This window comes from Somniosus microcephalus, chromosome 27 (genome assembly GCF_052327205.1).
Source record: "Somniosus microcephalus isolate GS21.2 chromosome 27, FLI_Smic_1.0, whole genome shotgun sequence".
Classification (NCBI taxonomy): Eukaryota; Metazoa; Chordata; class Chondrichthyes; order Squaliformes; family Somniosidae; genus Somniosus; species Somniosus microcephalus.
Genome location: NC_141013.1, coordinates 2,497,684 through 2,520,864, shown reverse-complemented (window position 1 = coordinate 2,520,864; position 23,181 = coordinate 2,497,684). Strand labels below are relative to the sequence as shown.

Below are 23,181 nucleotides of genomic sequence, written 5' to 3'. Positions count from 1 at the left end.
GGAGTGGGAGTAGGGGCAGGACTGGGAGCGGGAGAGGGAGTAGGGGCAGGACTGGGAGCGGGAGAGGGAGTAGGGGCAGGACTGGGAGTGGGAGAGGGAGTAGGGGCAGGACTGGGAGCGGGAGAGGGAGTAGGGGCAGGACTGGGAGAGGGAGTAGGGGCAGGACTGGGAGAGGGAGTAGGGGCAGGACTGGGAGCGGGAGAGGGAGTAGGGGCAGGAGTGGGAGAGGGAGTAGGGGCAGGACTGGGAGAGGGAGTAGGGGCAGGACTGGGAGCGGGAGAGGGAGTAGGGGCAGGACTGGGAGTGGGAGAGGGAGTAGGGGCAGGACTGGGAGCGGGAGAGGGAGTAGGGGCAGGACTGGGAGTGGGAGAGGGAGTAGGGGCAGGACTGGGAGTGGGAGAGGGAGTAGGGGCAGGACTGGGAGAGGGAGTAGGGGCAGGACTGGGAGAGGGAGTAGGGGCAGGACTGGGAGTGGGAGAGGGAGTAGAGGCAGGACTGGGAGAGGGAGTAGGGGCAGGACTGGGAGTGGGAAAGGGTGTAGGGGCAGGACTGGGAGTGGGACCAGGAGTGGGAACAGCTCCAAGGAAATTCCAGACCTTTAATAAGTAATTTTACTAAGCAAACAAAAATCTTGCTTGTCAGCACCTTGTTAATGTATCTGGTCTGCATTTTGTTTTCCTTTCCACAGTATGTGCTAGTGGAAGATTTGGCAAGAGCTGTTCTGGCACTTGCTTCTGCTCAAACAATGGCACGTGTAATCCTATCGATGGCTCCTGTCAGTGTTACCCAGGCTGGATCGGAAAAGATTGTTCCCAAAGTAAGTGATGGAAAGATTTGCATTTTGCAGAGCCTTATCAGCTCTCTGAAACGTCTCAAAGCACTTTATATACAATGAATTACTTTGACTTCCAATCGAATGTCACGACTGTCTTAACAGAAAATGGAAGATTTTGTGCTATTTAAAAAAAAAGCACACAATTCCCTGAGTCCCAACTATCCCTGAAATTCCAGCCCTGTACATTGCTGATTTTCCTGAATCCCGGATCATTTACAGCCCCGATTGAAGCAGACCATGGTACAAAACTGTGTGTGCATGAAAACAAAACTTTGTCTGAATCAGGATAACCTCAGTAAAAGAAAATGCTGCACAAACACACTTGGAGCAACGTGGCCCACAGTGCAAGCGACACTTTCCTCAGTGAGCTTGGCAAAACCATTGACAGGTTACCCAAGCTGCTCTCATGCGCCCACTACTGACGAACAAGAGCATTGGCAAGAGTCCAGGAGGAGATAGTCTGCCTGATAGGGATATGGTGCAAAGTGTGGAACATCCTTAAAGGAGGGGGAGAAAACAATGAAAAGGATGAAAACAAAATTGTTGTGGAAGTTGTCTACTTTTTGAATTTCACAACTCCTTGAGAACACCGTAGAGCTGTAGAGGATTAACAATGACAACTTGCATTTATACAGCAGCTTTAACATAGTAAAACATCCCAAGGCGCATCACAGGAGCATTATCAAACATAATTTGACACCGAGCCACATAAGGAGATATTAGGGCAGATGAGAAGTAGGTTTTAGAGAGTGGCTTAAAGGACGAGAGAGGTAGCAAGGCGGAGAGGTTTAGGGAGGGAATTCCAGAGCTCAGGGCCTCGGCAGCAGAAGGCACGGCCGCCAGTGGTTGAATGATTAAAATCGGGGATGCGCAAGAGGCCAGAATTGGAGGAGCGCAGATATCTTGGAGGGTTGTGGGGCTGGAGGAGATTACAGAGATAGGGAGGGGCCGAGGCCATGGAGGGATTTGAAAACAAGGATGAGAATTTTAAAATTGAGGCGTTGCTTAACTAGGAGCCAATGTAGATCAGCGAGCAATTAGTGACGGGACTTAGTGCGAGTCAGAACACGGGCAGCAGAGTTTTGGATGACCTCAAGTTTATGGAGGGTAGAAGATGGTAGGCCGGCCAGGAGTGCATTGGAATAGTCAAGTTTAGAGGTAACAAAGGCATAGACGAGGGTTTCAGCAGCAGATGAGCTGAGGCAGTGGCAGAGTCGGGCAATGTTACGGAGGAGGAAATAGGCGGACTTGGTGATGGAGTGGATATGTGGTGAGAAGCTCACCTCGGGGTCAAACATAATACCAAGGTTGCGAACAGCTTGGTTCAGCCTCAGACAGTTGCCAGGGAGCTGTGGAAGATCACTCGAGATCCGCTCACACACTGGAGCTGTGGAGAATCACTCGAGATCCGCTCACACACTGGAGCTGTGGAGAATCACTCGAGATCCGCTCACACACTGGCGCTGTGGAGAATCACTCGAGATCCCCTCACACACTGGAGCTGTGGAGAATCACTCGAGATCCGCTCACACACTGGCGCTGTGGAGGATCACTCGAGATCCGCTCACACACTGGTGCTGTGGAGAATCACTCGAGATCCGCTCACACACTGGCGCTGTGGAGAATCACTCGAGATCCCCTCACACACTGGAGCTGTGGAAGATCACTCGAGATCCGCTCACACACTGGAGCTGTGGAGAATCACTCGAGATCCCCTCACACACTGGAGCTGTGGAAGATCACTCGAGATCCGCTCACACACTGGCGCTGTGGAGAATCACTCGAGATCCGCTCACACACTGGACAACTTTATAAGGCTTTAGCTGAAACTTTCTTGGAACAAGATATTAATCAAAATTGTGTCCCATATTCTTGGACTCTGCAGAGTTGCAAAATCCCATTGAGGAACTCAAGACATTGGCTCAGTTTCAACCCTGAAACGTTGGTGAAATTGCCTGTAAAAGTGCATGACATCAACAAATTGATTTTATAGCATGTGAGGGAGTTAAAAGGATATGCTCAGAAAGTATAGAGCTCTGTAAACTTTTATTAGTTAGGAGAAATATTGCAACTTGTGCTATCAAACAGTCACTTTGTGTCAGTCTCAAGAGTTCCAGGCTGGTGTGGAGACGACATTCAGTTAGGGACTATCTCAAAACCTCCCAATCCCACTCCAAATAAGTGATCAACCACACAGGACATTTGGAGCGATACTGTATGATCTTTTTTATAATATACTAATATTATACTAGCTTTTTATGCTATTAGATGCTTTTGTTTGAAACCTTTATAGAAATGATTTATTTCTTATTGTTTTATTCTGAGAACCTGCCAAGGGGAAAATTCTCTCATCAGTCATTTTTAAAAATAGTTCAATCAGTCTGTTTGAAATCTGCCAGTGTTTTTCTTGAGCCAGTCAGTAGGATGTGCACCTCGGAGCACAGCTGGTGTAGCTCATCTGCCTGCGTTCAATTCTTCCCTCCACCCGGGCATGTGTCTGGCTAAAGATCAGGGTGTTAGCTGTGTGTGCAGCCCCCTCCCCACACACATGCACACGTTCTATCACTCTGGTAATGGACTTTAGAATGTTACATATAGATCATCACATGACAGGAACTAGACAGTGAGCGAACGAAATGCTTCACTGGATGAAACTGAAAATTAAAATGCTTCATGTATCGCGCAGAAATTGTTTTCCATACATTTTACAGTTTGTCATCACTGGACACTGATGGCTTGCTTCTAGATGTGATCTATTATGTGACGACAATAAGGCAATGAGTTGGAATGACTGACACTGGGTAATAAAGAGGTGTCATCAACTGAACACACTGAGTAATTGGAGACACTTACCTATTTGGATTGTTAGCATTTAATTCACACATGGAGTGGGATTAATACTTTCTACCCTTGTCACAATAATGAAACTGCAAATGTGAAATATGAATCAAATCGCACACACTAGTGTGTTTTAATTTTGTTTAATTAGTGCTTTTCCAATTCTTGTGATTGGGCGAATCTGGGTCCCGAGTGTTTCCTGCTCAGTTTTTCTTGCAATGGATTATTGAGGCTCTTCCTGTATCACTTTCCATGTCTAAATATGTTGATCTGATTCCCTCCCACTGAAGGGTTCAAAGCCACCCCCCCTCCCACTATGATACCAACAGCACTTGCTGATTAAACAATATTGTTAAAAAATAAGCCCCCCAAAAATCACAGGGTTAATCAACATTCGTTGTGACTGTTGTTAATAGATTCCCATTGTCAGCATTCTCTTTTTAAGCTCTTATTTTGCATATATTAATACTGAACTATTATGTCTAAATCTTTGCTTTCTCTTTCAGTTTTCACCCTGGGTTTTCTTTCTCACCAAAATTAATGATTTAGATATGAATGTAGGAGGTATGATCAGTAAGTTCGCAGATGACACAAAAATTGGCGGAGTGGTAAATATCGAGGAGGGAAGCCTCAGGCTACAGGACGATATAGACGGGTTGGTCAGATGGGCAGAACAGTGGCAAATAGAATTTAACCCTGAAAAATGTGAGGTGATGCATTTTGGGAGGACTAACAAGGCAAGGGAATACACAATGAATGGTAGGACCCTTGGAAGGACAGAGGAACCTTGGTGTGCATGTACATAGATCCCTGAAGGCAGCAGGACAGGTAGATAAGGTGGCTAAAAAAGCATATGGGATACTTGCCTTCATTAGCCGAGGCATAGAATATAAGAGCAGGGAGTTTATGATGGAGCTGTACAAAACGCTAGTTAGGCCACAGCTGGAATACTGTGTGCAGTTCTGGTCGCCACATTATAGGAAGGTTGTGATTGCATTGGAGAGGGTGCAGAGGAGATTCACCAGGATGTTACCTGGGCTGGAGCGCTTCAGCTATGAAGAGAGACTGGACAGGCTGGGGTTGTTTTCCTTAGAGCAGAGAAGGCTGAGGGGGGACCTGATTGAGGTGTACAAAATTATGAGGGGTATAGATAGGGTAGATAGAAAGGAACTTTTCCCCTTAGTAGAGGGGTCAATAACCAGGGGGCATAGTTTCATGGTAAGGGGCAGGAGGTTTAGAGGGGATTTGAGGAAAAACTTTTTCACCCAGAGGGTGGTTGGAATCTGGAACTCACTGCCTGAAAGGGTGGTAGAGGCAGGAACCTTCACAACATTCAAGAAGCATTTAGATGAGCACTTGAAACACCATAGCATACAAGGCTACGGACCAAGTGCTGGAAAATGGGATTAGAATAGACAGGGCTTGATGGCCGGCGCGGACACAATGGGCCGAAGGGCCTCTTTCTGTGCTGTATGACTCTATGACAACTTTCTATTTGAAATGATCATGAATTGAAATTAAATGATCAAAGGACTGATGCGAACTGTGACCCAGAAAGTCCTTATTCATGTTTCGCTGTTTCGCAATAAACTTTCTGATACTGCACTCTTTCATGTAATTTCTGTTGTATTTCTTTTCTTTATCCATCGGTTTCTCGTTCTGTTCAGCTTGCCTGTCGGGGTACTGGGGCCCCAACTGTATCCACACATGTAACTGCCATAACGGAGCAGTGTGCAGTGCTTATGATGGAGAGTGTCGATGTGCACAGGGCTGGACTGGCTTGTATTGTACGCAGAGTGAGTACCAGTTTCATGTGAAGCCTTGCGCAAACCAAAGCTACCCTGGGAAGAGTCTACCACCTTGTGGTGGAACAAAATAACACCGGGCTTTTTTTTACACAAAGTCAATAATCAGTTTCTTTAGTTAAAAATAAATCGATAAAATCATTATTCTGTAATATGTGTTGCTGATGTTTTATCAGCCAATTTTATGACATCAGGGCTTTCATCAGCATGTGTCAATAAATCTATTTACAACAACTAATTCTGGGATCTCCAGACACCAGGGGCAATATTCCCCTCCAGTTCGAAAATCGAGAAATGCCCATTTTTCACTGTAATTGATGATCTGCTGCCAAAATCACAGGAACATATGATTTGGAAACCTGGCCTCCTGAGAATGGGATTTAATTAGTTTTAAAGAGAAACAGTAGCCGATCACAAGAAAGACGATACAGCCTGAAGTCTACACACAGACTCCAAAATTCCATTGTGTTCGAGGGCACAAAGCAGGCCGTGGGAGGGGGCACGGTTAGGAACTCGGACTGACCAGTTTTCTGCCCTGTGTATGTAGCGTCCAAAATTTCAGTCAGGGGAGGAAGCTGGCAGTCAAACTATGGCTTTGGGAGCGTGTCTGAGGAGGTTTCTGTCCCAGGAGCAGTTCCACAACAGGCCTTCCAAAGGCCCCAGAACATTCACTGCCATCAGTAATTGATCCTTCAGAGGCTCAATTAACATCAAATTAATGGCCACATTTCCCTTCTAGTAATTTTTTTTTTAATCGGTCCTTCCCTTTGGCCCTCTCAATCTGCCATCAAAGCAGACGGTGCTGCTCTGGTTTCCGGGCTGGCAGTCAGGTGACATCCACCCTGGCCATGGAAATGACCATAGTTTGGGGCAAGGTCTGTTGCCAGAGTCCAGTGACCCTAAGAATGCCAAAGTCTTTCTTAACACACTTAAAGCTGGTATATGTTTTATTTTTTTTTGTCGCAAACATAATTTGCAGCACAAAGCAGTGGATCACACAGTTATCCTGCAGATGAGATGAGTTGTGATTTTATCATTAATGTAGAGAAAAACACCCGATATATGCCTTGCTCTCTGCTCCTACCCTCCCTGTCACTCTCTGCTACTACCCTCCCTGTCACTCTCTGCTCCTACTCTCCCTGTCACTCTCTGCTCCTACTCTCCCTGTCACTCTCTGCTCCTACCCTCCCTGTCACTCTCTGCTACTACCCTCCCTGTCACTCTCTGCTCCTACCCTCCCTGTCACTCTCTGCTCCTACCCTCCCTGTCACTCTCTGCTCCTACTCTCCCTGTCACTCTCTGCTCCTACCCTCCCTGTCACTCTCTGCTCCTACCCTCCCTGTCACTCTCTGCTCCTACTCTCCCTGTCACTCTCTGCTCCTACCCTCCCTGTCACTCTCTGCTCCTACTCTCCCTGTCACTCTCTGCTCCTACTCTCTCCGTCACTCTCTGCTCCTACTCTCCCTGTCACTCTCTGCTCCTACCCTCTCCATCACTCTCTGCTCCTACTCTCCCTGTCACTCTCTGCTCCTACCCTCCCTGTCACTCTCTGCTCCTACCCTCTCCGTCACTCTCTGCTCCTACTCTCCCTGTCACTCTCTGCTACTACCCTCCCTGTCACTCTCTGCTCCTACCCTCTCCGTCACTCTCTGCTCCTACTCTCCCTGTCCCTCTCTGCTCCTACCCTCCCTGTCACTCTCTGCTCCTACCCTCTCTGTCACTCTCTGCTCCTACCCTCCCTGTCACTCTCTGCTCCTACTCTCCCTGTCACTCTCTGCTCCTACCCTCCCTGTCACTCTCTGCTCCTACCCTCCCTGTCACTCTCTGCTACTACCCTCCCTGTCACTCTCTGCTCCTACCCTCCCTGTCACTCTCTGCTCCTACTCTCCCTGTCACCCTCTGCTCCTACCCTCCCTGTCACTCTCTGCTCCTACTCTCCCTGTCACTCTCTGCTCCTACCCTCCCTGTCACTCTCTGCTCCTACTCTCCCTGTCACTCTCTGCTCCTACCCTCCCTGTCACTCTCTGCTCCTACTCTCCCTGTCACTCTCTGCTCCTACCCTCCCTGTCACTCTCTGCTCCTACTCTCCCTGTCACTCTCTGCTCCTACCCTCCCTGTCACTCTCTGCTCCTACCCTCTCTGTCACTCTCTGCTCCTACTCTCCCTGTCACTCTCTGCTCCTACTCTCCCTGTCACTCTCTGCTCCTACCCTCCCTGTCACTCTCTGCTCCTACTCTCCCTGTCACTCTCTGCTCCTACCCTCCCTGTCACTCTCTGCTCCTACTCTCCCTGTCACTCTCTGCTCCTACCCTCCCTGTCACTCTCTGCTCCTACCCTCTCTGTCACTCTCTGCTCCTACCCTCCCTGTCACTCTCTGCTCCTACTCTCCCTGTCACTCTCTGCTCCTACCCTCCCTGTCACTCTCTGCTCCTACCCTCTCTGTCACTCTCTGCTCCTACCCTCCCTGTCACTCTCTGCTCCTACCCTCCCTGTCACTCTCTGCTCCTACTCTCCCTGTCACTCTCTGCTCCTACCCTCCCTGTCACTCTGCTCCTACCCTCCCTGTCACTCTCTGCTCCTACCCTCCCTGTCACTCTCTGCTCCTACCCTCCCTGTCACTCTCTGCTCCTACCCTCCCTGTCACTCTCTGCTCCTACCCTCCCTGTCACTCTCTGCTCCTACCCTCCCTGTCACTCTCTGCTCCTACCCTCCCTGTCACTCTCTGCTCCTACCCTCCCTGTCACTCTCTGCTCCTACCCTCCCTGTCACTCTCTGCTCCTACCCTCCCTGTCACTCTCTGCTCCGACCCTCCCTGTCACTCTCTGCTCCTACCCTCCCTGTCACTCTCTGCTCCTACCCTCCCTGTCACTCTCTGCTCCTATCCTCCCTGTCACTCTCTGCTCCTACCCTCCCTGTCACTCTCTGCTCCTACTCTCCCTGTCACTCTCTGCTCCTACTCTCCCTGTCACTCTCTGCTCCTACCCTCCCTGTCACTCTCTGCTCCTACTCTCCCTGTCACTCTCTGCTCCTACCCTCCCTGTCACTCTCTGCTCCTACCCTCCCTGTCACTCTCTGCTCCTACCCTCCCTGTCACTCTCTGCTCCTACTCTCCCTGTCACTCTCTGCTCCTACCCTCCCTGTCACTCTCTGCTCCTACTCTCCCTGTCACTCTCTGCTCCTACCCTCCCTGTCACTCTGCTCCTACCCTCCCTGTCACTCTCTGCTCCTACCCTCCCTGTCACTCTCTGCTCCTACCCTCCCTGTCACTCTCTGCTCCTACTCTCCCTGTCACTCTCTGCTCCTACCCTCCCTGTCACTCTGCTCCTACCCTCCCTGTCACTCTCTGCACCTACCCTCCCTGTCACTCTCTGCTCCTACTCTCCCTGTCACTCTCTGCTCCTACCCTCTCCGTCACTCTCTGCTCCTACTCTCCCTGTCCCTCTCTGCTCCTACCCTCCCTGTCACTCTCTGCTCCTACCCTCTCTGTCACTCTCTGCTCCTACCCTCCCTGTCACTCTCTGCTCCTACTCTCCCTGTCACTCTCTGCTCCTACCCTCCCTGTCACTCTCTGCTCCTACCCTCCCTGTCACTCTCTGCTACTACCCTCCCTGTCACTCTCTGCTCCTACCCTCCCTGTCACTCTCTGCTCCTACTCTCCCTGTCACTCTCTGCTCCTACCCTCCCTGTCACTCTCTGCTCCTACTCTCCCTGTCACTCTCTGCTCCTACCCTCCCTGTCACTCTCTGCTCCTACTCTCCCTGTCACTCTCTGCTCCTACCCTCCCTGTCACTCTCTGCTCCTACTCTCCCTGTCACTCTCTGCTCCTACCCTCTCCGTCACTCTCTGCTCCTACTCTCCCTGTCCCTCTCTGCTCCTACCCTCCCTGTCACTCTGCTCCTACCCTCCCTGTCACTCTCTGCTCCTACCCTCCCTGTCACTCTCTGCTCCTACCCTCCCTGTCACTCTCTGCTCCTACTCTCCCTGTCACTCTCTGCTCCTACCCTCCCTGTCACTCTGCTCCTACCCTCCCTGTCACTCTCTGCACCTACCCTCCCTGTCACTCTCTGCTCCTACTCTCCCTGTCACTCTCTGCTCCTACCCTCCCTGTCACTCTGCTCCTACCCTCCCTGTCACTCTCTGCTCCTACCCTCCCTGTCACTCTCTGCTCCTACCCTCCCTGTCACTCTCTGTTCCTACTCTCCCTGTCACTCTCTGCTCCTACCCTCTCCCTGTCACTCTCTGCTCTTACTCTCCCTGTCACTCTCTGCTCCTACCCTCCCTGTCACTCTCTGCACCTACCCTCCCTGTCACTCTCTGCTCTTACTCTCCCTGTCACTCTCTGCTCCTACCCTCCCTGTCACTCTCTGCTCCTACTCTCCGTCACTCTCTGCTCTTACTCTCCCTGTCACTCTCTGCTCCTACCCTCCCTGTCACTCTCTGCACCTACCCTCCCTGTCACTCTCTGCTCTTACTCTCCCTGTCACTCTCTGCTCCTACTCTCCCTGTCACTCTCTGCTCCTACCCTCCCTGTCACTCTCTGCACCTACCCTCCCTGACACTCTCTGCTCCTACCCTCCCTGTCACTCTCTGCTCCTACTCTCCCTGTCACTCTCTGCTCCTACTCTCCCTGTCACTCTCTGCTCCTACCCTCCCTGTCACTCTCTGCTCCTACCCTCCCTGTCACTCTCTGCTCCTACCCTCCCTGTCACTCTCTGCTCCTACTCTCCCTGTCACTCTCTGCTCCTACCCTCCCTGTCACTCTCTGCTCCTACCCTCTCTGTCACTCTCTGCTCCTACTCTCCCTGTCACTCTCTGCTCCTACTCTCCCTGTCACTCTCTGCTCCTACCCTCCCTGTCACTCTCTGCTCCTACTCTCCCTGTCACTCTCTGCTCCTACTCTCCCTGTCACTCTCTGCTCCTACCCTCCCTGTCACTCTCTGCTCCTACCCTCCCTGTCACTCTCTGCTCCTACTCTCCCTGTCACTCTCTGCTCCTACCCTCCCTGTCACTCTGCTCCTACCCTCCCTGTCACTCTCTGCTCCTACTCTCCCTGTCACTCTCTGCTCCTACCCTCCCTGTCACTCTCTGCTCCTACTCTCCCTGTCACTCTCTGCTCCTACCCTCCCTGTCACTCTCTGCTCCTACTCTCCCTGTCACTCTCTGCTCCTACTCTCCCTGTCACTCTCTGCTCCTACCCTCCCTGTCACTCTCTGCTCCTACTCTCCCTGTCACTCTCTGCTCCTACCCTCCCTGTCACTCTCTGCTCCTACCCTCCCTGTCACTCTCTGCTCCTACCCTCCCTGTCACTCTCTGCTCCTACCCTCCCTGTCACTCTCTGCTCCTACTCTCCCTGTCACTCTCTGCTCCTACTCTCCCTGTCACTCTCTGCTCCTACCCTCCCTGTCACTCTCTGCTCCTACCCTCCCTGTCACTCTCTGCTCCTACTCTCCCTGTCACTCTCTGCTCCTACCCTCCCTGTCACTCTCTGCTCCTACTCTCCCTGTCACTCTCTGCTCCTACTCTCCCTGTCACTCTCTGCTCCTACTCTCCCTGTCACTCTCTGCTCCTACTCTCCCTGTCACTCTCTGCTCTTACCCTCCCTGTCACTCTCTGCTCTTACTCTCCCTGTCACTGGCTGCTTGCATTTGGCACAATGCTATTGCTCCAACATTCTCCACTCATGGCCACTACAAAACCCCAGAACTGCTGGTGCTTTGTGAGCTGGATATCTGTAGTTTGGACATGCTGAGCTTAAAGAATGTTCCAACTGACTACAGTTCTTAGACCCCTGGTCTTTTCTTATTTCTTGATCCACCTTAAGGGGTGGAAATGTGATAGTGAAGAAAGTAATAGTACTTTGTAAAACTCTTTCTAACAGATGATTTATGTTGCAGGGTGCCCAATAGGCTTCTTTGGAAAAGATTGCATCCAACTCTGCAAGTGCCAAAATGGAGCCGACTGTGACCATGTGACAGGTGAATGCACGTGTCGAACAGGATTCATTGGGAAATACTGCGAGCAGAGTGAGTGAGGCAGGAGCGACGTGCCATTCAACACACACACATTCTCATCACGGTGCACAAAGTAGAGAGCACCGCCAGGCGTCATGTGCATCACGAGGCTATAACACAACTGTGACCATTTGTTCATTTGGCAGGCCATCTATTGCATTCGCCCAATTTCCCAGTGTACATCTGATGTGTCTACGTTAATCTAAATGGCTCAATTATGCAACGCTTCCAGAGACACCAATACATCTGATGTAAAAGCCACAGTGTATTCGCTTCCTGTTGTCTCAAGAAAGTAAATGGGGATTTTATTGTAATTACACATTCCAGTGGATCTACTAGAGCCTTAAGGGGAGATTTTGCCCTCGGCACTCCTAGCAAGGAACTCATGGTGGGAAATTTCCGTGCGTTCATTTCAATAGAGGGAAACCCAGGGGCTTAGGTGGGGGGTAAGGTTGTAATTTCCTGATGTACAATCCTGGGGTTGAGCAGGAGCACCAAGGCAGGAAGTCCTCTCTTTCGGACCAGTATTGTTTTTCGGGTCTAGGCTGGGTCTGACACTTCCCACATTGTGTGAAGCTATTTCCTCTCTAGCAACCTGATATAATTCTGACCTGATGCATATTTAAAACAGCCTGTGCATATTCTTCAGCACAAACCCACAGTCACAGCATTAAGGACTCATCACACATGGGACGATCTTTGTGTTGGTGATGACACAGACAGAAAATGATACAAGCAAAATTCAGTCCATTATATCTGCCTCCCTCTCAAATAGAAAACTTGTATAAACACCCTCTCTGTAGTGTACAGACACCTGTCTCTGTGAAGTGTGCCTCTTGGTTGTAGCAGTCGCTGGTGCAGTGAACATTATCCCTCCCTCTTTAACTATGAAACCCTCTCGGTAATGCAAGTTCCTTCTCTGTCGGGCTCTTTCATGTAATGCACATTGTGTCTGGTTTGCTCAGCAATAGGGAAAGCTCCCTCTCTATCTCATCTTTTGTCAGGCTGCTCCAAAGCAGTGCGACAGAGTGGGCCTGCTGTAGTTATTAGGCACATGAGGAAATCCTCCATTTCCTCACACACTAGGTTGTTTGGAAATTGAGTCATTAATGGGCAAATAAAGAGATCATTGAGTCTTATGGGAAATTGGGAATAAGACTCAACATTGTGTGTATCGACCCATTTTATTCTTACAGCCTCAAGGCAACACATTAAAAAAAGTGTTACAGCAGTATCCTGCATATTACATGACGGCAGTTATACACACAGATTAATGTGTGATTAATTGTCAGTCCTGCTTTTAAAGGAGCTGCACTCTGGAGTCTTGATTTTCCACTGGGGTTATGGGGTTCCCAGACATAATTTGAGCAGACTTGTGCAGAAAGTTCTTTGGGAGCCAATCTGCTAACTCCCCATTCTCTCCCTCCACTTCTCTACCGCTGGAAGCAATGGGAAATGTACAGCATGTCTCCCATTTATGGACAGGCGTCTATTGTATGCAAATGTCGAGCATACAACATCCAAATAATCTTCTGTCATTTGCAACATAGCAATCTGGGCGTTTGACCCTGGCGCCCAGCATTGTTATGGGCAGTGGAGGGACATGTTTCAATGTTAAAGCACCAGAAAGCCAATGCAGTCGATTACAGGACAATCAGCGTAACCAGGCTTACTGGCGTAACCAGACAGGGAATTCAGGACTAATATAATAAAAACACTGTTAAGCATATAACATTTACAAAGGGCATGTTTCACATTAACGTGATCAAGCTTCCCTATAATGTTCCTCTCTATAATGTTGTCCTCTGTATGTTTAAGTTGTTAATCAATGTTTTTATTTGAACTCTCAAAAGCCTAAATTTGAAGTTTATATTTTAATCGAGAGCTATCTGTCTGTTAGTTTCAAAGAGCGAGCAAGTATAGAATTTCCTATCCTGCACGAGTCTGATTCTGCTAGTGTGAGTTGCAAACCTTCACAATGGCATTATCTCCTCATGGTGTAAAGGGATTTCTGAGCTTCTTTGTTTTTCCAGATTATTTGCCAATTACATTTTTGAGGAAAAGTTTCCTATGTTATTAACCGTTCAGGTTTTAGGTCAGAGAGACGGCATGGCCTAGAAATTCGGCCTGTGGCCATAATCGGGTGTGCAGGGCCCACGTTCTTTGAGTGTGGGGTCGGGAGTTGCGGTCCTACTTGTTGAGTCTGTGTTTTCAAAGGTAGTTATGCTGAATAACAGGACACAGACTACAGAAATAATTAAACAGGTCTTTAGTGATTGAGGGTCAGGGCTGAACTGGGATACACTTTGCTCCGCAGGGTTTATATACCGGTGTGGTCACCACCAGTACTACAATGTACAGGAGCCATCAAAAAGTAGTCCATCACCTTAAGGTATCCTCTTAAGGTGGTACAGGTTACATACACTACACTACTCCTCTCTGCTCAACATTCAGGGAAGTATATTTTAAAACTCACCTTGTTGGTTGCGGCACAACAGGCAGTCTCTTTAAGGACCACTTGTTAGGCCGGGTGTAGGCCTGGTTTTCCTATGTTTCAGCCAGCACCGGTGCCAGCTGCCTTGGGGCAAACCAGTCTTGTAGTGGGAGCCTCAAAAAGGTATTGGGTCCTTTATTTGCATATGGAAGGAGCCCAATGCCTGATTCCAGCGCGGGCACTGCACGACAATTATTTGGCCGCAAGTGTGGGCGGCACACTTCTGGCTCTTAATGAGCACGCGCTTCCTTTCTGCCATATTGGGGCTTGGGAGGCAGTTTAGTGCCCGAAAAACGTGTGCTGCACAATTAATTTCTACGCCTATGAATCAGAGCTTACTAGCAGACAGAGAGACAGCTTTTTATCACTGTTATGCGCTGGTGTATAACCTAGTGCACATGGGGTGCAATGGAGGGGCAGATTTGCTGGAGGTCTGTAACAGATTTCCGTTTAGTGTGTGCACATACATTTTCTTCCTCTTCAGTTCTGAGTTGCACTGCTTTATTTTGAGCTAATCAACAAAGTGTGAAAACAGGAAGTGCACACTAGTCTTTTAATATATCATATCAATGTATTGATATATACATGTGTATGCAAAATTTATGATTTCGGCAGAGACAGGCAAACTAGTCAATCCCTGGTGGTATTATAGGCGGAGATGCAAACACCCAAGTGTCATTTTCAGGTGAAGCAGGGTTAGAGATCAGGGAATAATTGGACCAAGGTGCACAGACCTAATTCAGCCCCAATTTTAAAGTCAGGCTGTAATTACAGCGTGACAAGTATAGATAGGTTGTTTCCATTAGAAATGTGGACATACGAATTTATAATACAAATATAAAAATAAGGACAGAATGTATGACTTTAAAATGAGAGATGAATTACATCTGCACTTCCCCCGCTCCCTCCCGCTGCCCAGTCCTATTATCCTTCACCCTCTAACTACATTTGGCCTTGAATACCTATCTGCACCATGACGGGAGATCGACTCGTTTATAATTACACACTTCACTGGTAATGAGCAAGAAAAGTCTACACAGGCAGTTTTCATTATAAATGAGGACATGGGAATTTATAATGGAAGGAGTTGACGGAACATGTTCTAGATATATACAATGTGCATCCAAACAGCTCATCAACTCATCCAACTACTTCCTTACAATAATGTCCTAACACTACACAGAGAAAAGATGAATAAATAGAAGAGTTTTTGAAAAAATGCTGTGAATAAGGGCACCCACTGTTTCAAATTCATTAATGCTGTATCATAACTGCCATAAACCTTGACATTACTGGATTCATTGACATCTGGAGGGACTGTGTAAACCCCTGAATTACGTTATTTTCCAATGCTTTGCAGAGTGTCCTCCTGGTACATTTGGCTATGGTTGTCAACAGCTGTGTGAGTGTATGAATAATGCCACCTGTGATTATGTGACTGGGACCTGCTACTGCACACCTGGATTCAAAGGCATCCGCTGTGACCAAGGTATGTGACGCATGTAACTTGGGAAAAAATGCTGTCATCAAAACATTCAGTAGAGATTACCAGGCCCAATTTGGATCAAAAACTGGGATATTCAGGAAGTCTCAATCTGACCCATTTAGGATTTGCATGTGCCTCTTCCTTTAAATAAAATAATACAAAGTAGAAATACAGAGAATGAGCTTTGTCTCTGTGCAAAAGCAATTCTTTTTTGCTCCAGTTTGAAATTATCATGTAGGGTGTCAGAATTTAGGAATGATTTATTGAGAACTGCAGAGGCTTCTAGGTCAAGGGGGATCTACATCACAGAGAAGGCTTTTCCTCATTTTCTCCCCTCTCCCCTCTCCTCTCCTGAAGCCATTGGGGATAAAATTCAACTTCAGCAAGGTGGGGGTCGGGGGGGGGGGGGGAATGGGCGGTAGTTTAAACTCCGCCCATTGTGAGATGAATAATGGGTGGCTGATTCGCTACCTCCCATTTTCCGTGTGTGTGAGGTATTGTCTGGGATGTTTCCCTTTGGTGGATTTCCAGCGAATCTCGGTTGTGAAGGCTGATTATCCGGGGTCAGACGGTTTTGCATAAGTGAGACAGGCTCCTTGTCCTTTCCTCTGTGGGGAATCTCCCCGGAGATGCTGCAGGGAATAGAAACCAAGGAATGTTCCAGCAATTTCCACCTGTTTTATGCTAGGAAGCAAGGGTCACCCGAGTGGAAAGTCTAAGATGTAGAATAATGTTCTGTGAATGAAGACTACACCTAGCTGGCCCTGAATATTATTGGGAGGAAGGTGCAGAGCAGACAGTGATGTATTTTCCCACAGAAAGGGAAGAAGAATCATAGTGGGTGAGTTAGCCCATGCCAAGTGATGCCCATCTCCTGACAACTGGCTCAACAGTGGTGTTGCTTGCACTCTGAAAGTATGGTTAGAGAGCATGAAGAATCAGATTCATTGGGGTTGATCCTGCTTTGCTCAGTTTCAATCATTTTGGACAGTTGGGTTAGGAGAGTTTAGACACCACATACCAGCTGGTTACAGTTTCTTCAACTGAGGGAACCATGTGTAGGTCACTGTAGATAAGGGCAGTTTGAGGATGCCACATGCTGGCTAGTTTGGGTAAGGACCGTTTCAAAATCTGGAGACTAAGTATAGAAAAAAATCCCTAAGCTGTGTTAGAAAACTGACCATACATTGAATGAATTTCAAACTGGTTTAGATTTTTCCCCTTCCCCTCGGAGCGGCTGCAGGGCATTCTGGAGGGGGAGGGTGAACAGTCAGTTGTCGTGGTGCATATAGGTACCAATGATATAGGTAAAAAAAAATGGGATGAGGTCCTAAAAGCTGAATATAGGGAGTTAGGAGGTAAATTAAAAAATAGGACCTCAAAGGTAGTAATCTCAGGATTGCTACCAGTGCCACGTGCTAGTCAGAGTAGAAATAGAAGGATATTTCAGATGAATACGTGGCTAGAGGAATGGTGCAAAGGAGAGGGATTCAAATTCCTGGGACATTGGAACCGGTTCTCGGGAGGTGGGACCAGTACAAACTGGACGGTTTGCACCTGGGCAGGACCGGGACCGATGTCCTAGGGGGAGTGTTTGCTAGTGCTGTTGGGGAGGGTTTAAACTAAAATGGCAGGGGGTTGGGAACCTGTGCAGGGAGACAGAGGAAAATGAAGCAAGGATAGAAGCAAAAGACAGGAAGGAGAAAAGCAAAAGTGGAAGGCAGAGAAATCAAGGGTGTAAATCAAACAGGGCCACAGTAAATAATAATTCTAAAAGGACTAAGAGTGTTAAAAAAAACAAGCCTGAAGGCTTTGTGTCTTAATGCGAGAAGCATTCGTAATAAGGTAGATGAATTAGCTGCGCAAATAGATGTAAACGGATATGATATAATTGGGATTACGGAGACATGGCTCCAGGGTGACCAAGGCTGGGAATTCAACATCCAGGGGTATTCAATATTCAGGAAGGACAGGCAAAAAGGAAAAGGAGGTGGGGTAGCATTGCTGGTTAAAGAGGAGATTAACACAATAGTAAGGAAGGATATTAACTCTGATGATGTGGAATCTGTATGGGTAGAGCTGAGAAATACTAAGGGGCAGAAAACGTTAGTGGGAGTTGTATACAGACCCCCAAACAGTAATGCTGAGGTTGGGGAAGGCATTAAACAGGAAATTAGAGATGCGTGCAATAAGGGCACAGAAGTTATCATGGGTGACTTTAATCTACATATAAATTGGGCTAACCAAATTAGTAACAATACTGTGGAGGAGGAATTCCTAGAGTGTATACAGGATGGTTTCCTGGACCAATATGTCGAGGAACCAACTAGAGATCAGGCCATCTTAGACTGGGTATTATGTAATGAGAAAGTATTAATTAGCAATCTTGTTGTGCGAGGCCCCTTGGGGAGGAGCGATCATAATATGATAGAATTCTTCATTAAGATGGAGAGTGAAGTAGTTGACTCAGAGACTAGGGTCCTGAATTTAAATAAAGGAAACTACGATGGTATGAGGCGCGAGTTGGCTAGGATGGATTGGGGAACATTACTTAAAGGATTGACGGTGGATAGGCAATGGCAAACATTTAAAGATCGCATGGACGAACTACAGAATTTGTTCATCCCTGTCTAGCATAAAAATAAAACAAAAAAGGTGGCTCAATCGTGGCTAAAAAGGGAAATTAGGGATAGCATAAGATCCAAGGAGAGGACATATAAATTGGCCAGAAAAAGCAGCAAACCTGAGGATTGGGAGCAGTTTAGGATTCAGCAAAGGAGGACAAAGGGATTAATTAAGAGGGGGAAATAGAGTATGAGAGTAAGCTTGCAGGGATCATAAAAACTGACTGTAAAAGCTTCTATAGATATGTGAAGAGAAAAAGATTGGTGAAGTCAAGCGTAGGTCCCTTGCAGTCAGAATCAGGGGAATTTATAATGGGGAACAAAGAAATGGCAGACCAATTAAATACACAAAGGAGGACACCAAGAACCTCCCAGAGATGTCGGGGAACATAGGGTCTAATGAGAGGAAGGAACTGAATGAAATCAGTATTTTTAGGGAAATTGACGGGATTGAAGGCCGATAAATCCCCAGGGCCTGATAATCTACATCCTAGGGTACTTAAGGAAGTGACCCTAGAAATAGTAGCTGCATTGCTGATCATCTTCCAACATTCGATGGAATCTGGAACAGTACCCATGGATTGGAGGGTAGCTAATGTTACCCCACTATTCAAAAAAGGCGGTAGAGAGAAAATGGGGAATTACAGACCGGTATGCCTGACATCGGTAGTGGGGGAAATGCTGGAGTCCATTATAAAAGATGTAATAGCAGAGCACTTAGAAAGCAGTGACAGGATCGGACAAAGTCAACATGGATTTACAAAAGGTAAATCATGCTTGACTAATCTACTGGAATTTTTTGAGGATGTAACTGGTAGAATAGATAAGGGAGAACCAGAGGATGTGGTGTATTTGGACTTTCAGAAGGCCTTCGATAAGGTCCCACATAAGAGTTAAAGTTAAAGCACATGGGATTGGGGGTAAGGTACTGACTTGGATAGAGAACTGGTTGGCAGACAGGAAGCGAAGAGTTGGAATAAATGGGTCTTTTTCCAGGCAGTGACTAGTGGGGTACCGCAGGGATCGGTGCTAGGATCCCAGTATTCACTATATATTAATGATGTAGATGAGGGAACTAGATGTAATATCTCCAAGTTTGCAGACGACACAAAGCTGGGTGGGCGTGTGTGCTGTGAGGAGGATGCAGAGAAACTCCAGTATGATTTGTACAGGTTAGGTGATTGGGCAGATGCATGGCAAATGTAGTATAATGTGGATAAATGCGAGGTTATCCACTTTGGTGGCAAAAACAGGAAGGCAGATTATTATCTGAATGGCAATAGATTGGGAGAAGGGGAAGTGCAACGAGACTTGGGTGTCCTTGTGCACCAGTCGCTGAAGGTAAGCATGCAGGTGCAGCAGGCGGTTAAGAAGGCAAATGGTATGTTGGCCTTCATAGCGAGAGGATTCGAGTACAGGAGCAAGGATGTCTTGCTGCAGTTGTACAGGGCCTTGGTGAGACCACACCTTGACTATTGTGTGCAGTTTTGGTCACCTTATCTGTGGAAGGATGTTCTTGCCATGGCGGGAGTGCAGCGAAGATTCACCAGGCTGATACCTGGGATGGCAGGAATGACGTATGAAGAGAGATTGGGTCGATTAGGCTTATATTCACTAGAGTTTAGAAGAATGAGAGGTGATCTCATTGAAACTTATAAAATTCTAACAGGACTAGACAGACTAGATGCAGGAAGGATGTTCCCGATGGCCGGGGAGTCCAGAACCAGGGGTCACAGTCTAAGGAGTAAGCCATTTAGGACAGAGATGAGGAGGAATTTCTTCACCCAGAGAGTGGTGAACCTGTGGAATTCTCTACCACAGAAGGTAGTTGAGGCCAATTCATTAAATATATTCAAGAAGGAGTTAGATATATTTCTTAAGGCTAAAGGGATCAAGGGATATGGGGAGAAAGCAGGGACAGGGTACTGAATTAGGATGATCAGCCATGATCGCATTGAATGGCAGAGCAGGCTCGAGGGGCCGAATGGCCTACTCCTGCTGCTATCTTCTATGTTTCTATGCCCTCCACCCCCCCCACCACGGGGCTCCAACATCCCACACTCAGGCAGTCTTGCTCTGTAAACCACTACTTTGAGGGTACAAGAGTGAAACTCCAATTTCTCCTTTTGCTCCATGGGCGAATGTGTGACCTCTACTTGAAGCCTCCCTGTCTCCACCTCCCACTAACAATTTAACCAAAATCAGGAACAAACCATAGGGGACAAAGCCACATCCAGCTGCTCTGTGTCGCAGCACATTAGCACACAGTATGTTGTGTTGTGCTGCACCCAGACTCCTGATTCTTTAATTTGAAGTTTCGCTTTAAAAAAAAACTTTTCTAACAAAACAATAATTGCCTGTTGTATTTAAATGGAAGTCTTAAATAGATTCATTTAAGGGGAAGCTGCTAAGTACATGAGGAGGAAAGGAATAGAAAGATATGTTGATAATGTTAGATGAAGTAGGGTGGGAGGAGGCTCATGTGGAGCATAAACACTGGCATGGACCAGTTGGGCCGAATGGCCTGTTTCTGTGCTGTTCCTTCTATGTAATTCTATGTTCTATTAAAAGTTATATATGTTCTTGATCTAACGAGCGTGCTCTCTCCTTCAGCTGCCCTGATAATGGATGAACTGAACCCCTACACAAGAATCAGTCCAGCACTAGCATCAGACAGGCACTCTGTTGGAGCCATAACTGGGATCATTATTCTTCTCTTGATAATAGTCGTGCTGCTGGTTCTGTTCATCTGGTACAAATGGAAGCAGAAAGAGAAAGGCCATGACATGCCCAGCGTATCCTACACCCCTGCCATGCGGATGACTAATGCAGACTATTCCCTCTCTGGTAAGATCAGCTTCAGTGCTACAGAGAGAAGTCAAACTGTTGCACCGGTTTCTGGGGCTGAATGGGTGCAGTAGAATTTGCAGAGTTTAGTTTCCATGACATTGCACCCAAATCCATCCAATTACTGTTTCACCAGGCTAGTGAATATCCGATGGCCTAAATTCTATACTGGGATCAGAATCTAGGAGAGATGGGGATACTGGCAGCATCACAATATGGAGCAAGGAATTGAGCACGGTTGTGGGGGGAGAGGGATGAAAGAGACTGGCAATGTGTCCAAGCTCAGTGTCAACCATGGGGGGAAGAGTCAAGAATTGGGTCAGCTGAAATCTATCCCTCACCGATCAGCAGCATTTTTTAAATTTACTCATTTTTAATTATCTTGCAATTTTCACCATGCATAATTAAAATAACTGGTTTGGGAATTATGTGACACATGGAAATAATTCAGTTGGTGTTAGGAATAGTGTCAGCTTGGCTCAGTGGTAGCACTCTCGCCTTGAGTCAGAAGGTCATAGACTCCAGAGATTTAAGCCCATAATCTCAGCTGATACTTCAGTGCAATGCTGAGGGGGTGCTGCACTGCTGGAGGTGCCGTCTTTGACATGAAACATTAAAGCAATACCTGTTCAGGTGGATGTAAAAGATCCCATGGCAGTATTTCAAGAGAGCCGGGAGCTCTCCCAGTGTCCTGGCCAATTCTCCCTCAACCAACACCATCAAAAACTCTATGGGGGAAAAATTGGGTTGTGTCTCCTTTGGGGCACTAACTTCGCCAGGAGCGCCCTGAAAAAGTTAGCACCCTCGTGGCGGAAACTGAATGGTAGCACCCCAAGCAGGAGGCGGGGCGCTACTGGAAGCGCTCCCGCTCCCATTGAATATCGCGATGCTACATGAAACAGCGCCACGCGCGTTGGCATGTAGCGCCGCGGAACAACAGGCCCCCCTGCCCCAATTGAAGGAGAGGCCTAGCGTGGCGCGTACCGGGGCCCTGCTGGACCACCGAGGAGTGGGGTGCCGGCAAAAGAGCCCGGCACTCCAAGAGGAGCGCTGGGCTGACTGATCGCGACCAGCACCTCACAGGAGGAGGCGAAAGGGGGCAGGTGCTGGCAGGCAGCCCAAAAAAAATGGCCACCTGACCTGTGCCCTTTAATTTGCGCCGCTGCAGCCGCTAACACGGCACCCTGACCGTCGTACATAGCGTCCGGCGGTAGGTCAGGGGGCACGAGCGAAGTCTGCGGCCGGGGCACGAGCGGGGTGCTGCGCATGATGATGGCGTCATTGCCGGATGCCGCCGCCACTAACCTCCCGCTAAATTCGCGGGAGGCATTAGCAGCGCCGTGCCTTGGGGCGCTAACAGGAGGCACAAAGCAACCCAATTTCCCCCCTATATCTGGTAATTTATTGCATTGCTGTTTATGGGACCTTGCTGTGTGCAAATTGGCTGCTGTGTTTGTCTACAAAACAACAGTGGCTACACTTGAAAAATGTAAGAAGTCACACAACACCAGGTTATAGTCCAACAGCTTTATTTGAAATCACAAGCTTTCGGAGCGCTTGAAAAGTCATCAATTGGCTGTGAAAGGAGCCATATAATTGTATGTTCTTTCTAGTATAACTGTGAATTGTGGCGAGTTAGATAGACTGGAATCAGTTATGAAATGGGGCATGGAAACAAGGAGAATGTTTGACTGAGCAGTGAAGTGAGTGCCAGTATGTTTTCTGCAACAGAGTTAATGCAGATGAAGCCATTGGCCTCGGTCACCATAGTGATACAAGTCACCAACATTTTTAATATATTAATTTGTAATTATTTACTTTTTTGTCCCTCAATAGTACAGCAAAATAGAAATAATTCAACTCATGGTATCAGGAATCATATTACCCGTGAATCATCATATCTCTAGCTTGTGGGGCCAAGTGCTTTTTGCAATACAGCTAAGGTTACATGAACTACACCTTGGATCAACAGTACTTCTGTAACTCCCCTGTTTTCATTTATATAGTTAAGGTATGTGACTTGTGAACTGTAGTTGTTAACTGTTTAGTAGTTTTACACAGCAAGTTATCAGGCAGATTGTTTTGTTGATCAGATGAGGTTAATGACAGTACTTTCTCCTCCCAGTGTAAACAGTGGGAGTGTCAGTACCTCCCAGTTGCTCATCCTGCTTTCTAATGCTGCCATTGTTGGTCAAGGAGCACATTTAGGAATATATTTCATACAGAATAATGGATGTCTGG

The 23,181-nt window shown here is 47.7% G+C and overlaps 1 protein-coding gene and 1 long non-coding RNA gene across 2 annotated transcripts in view; one reads left to right on the top strand and one right to left on the bottom strand.

Annotated features, from left to right (window-relative positions):
• LOC147099872 (uncharacterized) overlaps nucleotides 1–23,181 on the bottom strand; it is a 58,526-nt gene that overhangs the window by 17,388 nt on the left and 17,957 nt on the right. The window lies entirely within an intron of this gene.
• megf11 (multiple EGF-like-domains 11) overlaps nucleotides 1–23,181 on the top strand; it is a 469,877-nt gene that overhangs the window by 429,144 nt on the left and 17,552 nt on the right. Inside the window, exons 17-21 of the mRNA XM_085968349.1 lie at nucleotides 689–817; nucleotides 5,341–5,469; nucleotides 11,373–11,501; nucleotides 15,344–15,472; nucleotides 20,707–20,940. Of these exons, the coding sequence (XP_085824475.1) occupies nucleotides 689–817; nucleotides 5,341–5,469; nucleotides 11,373–11,501; nucleotides 15,344–15,472; nucleotides 20,707–20,940 (750 nt within the window). The remainder of the gene's footprint in view (nucleotides 1–688; nucleotides 818–5,340; nucleotides 5,470–11,372; nucleotides 11,502–15,343; nucleotides 15,473–20,706; nucleotides 20,941–23,181) is intronic.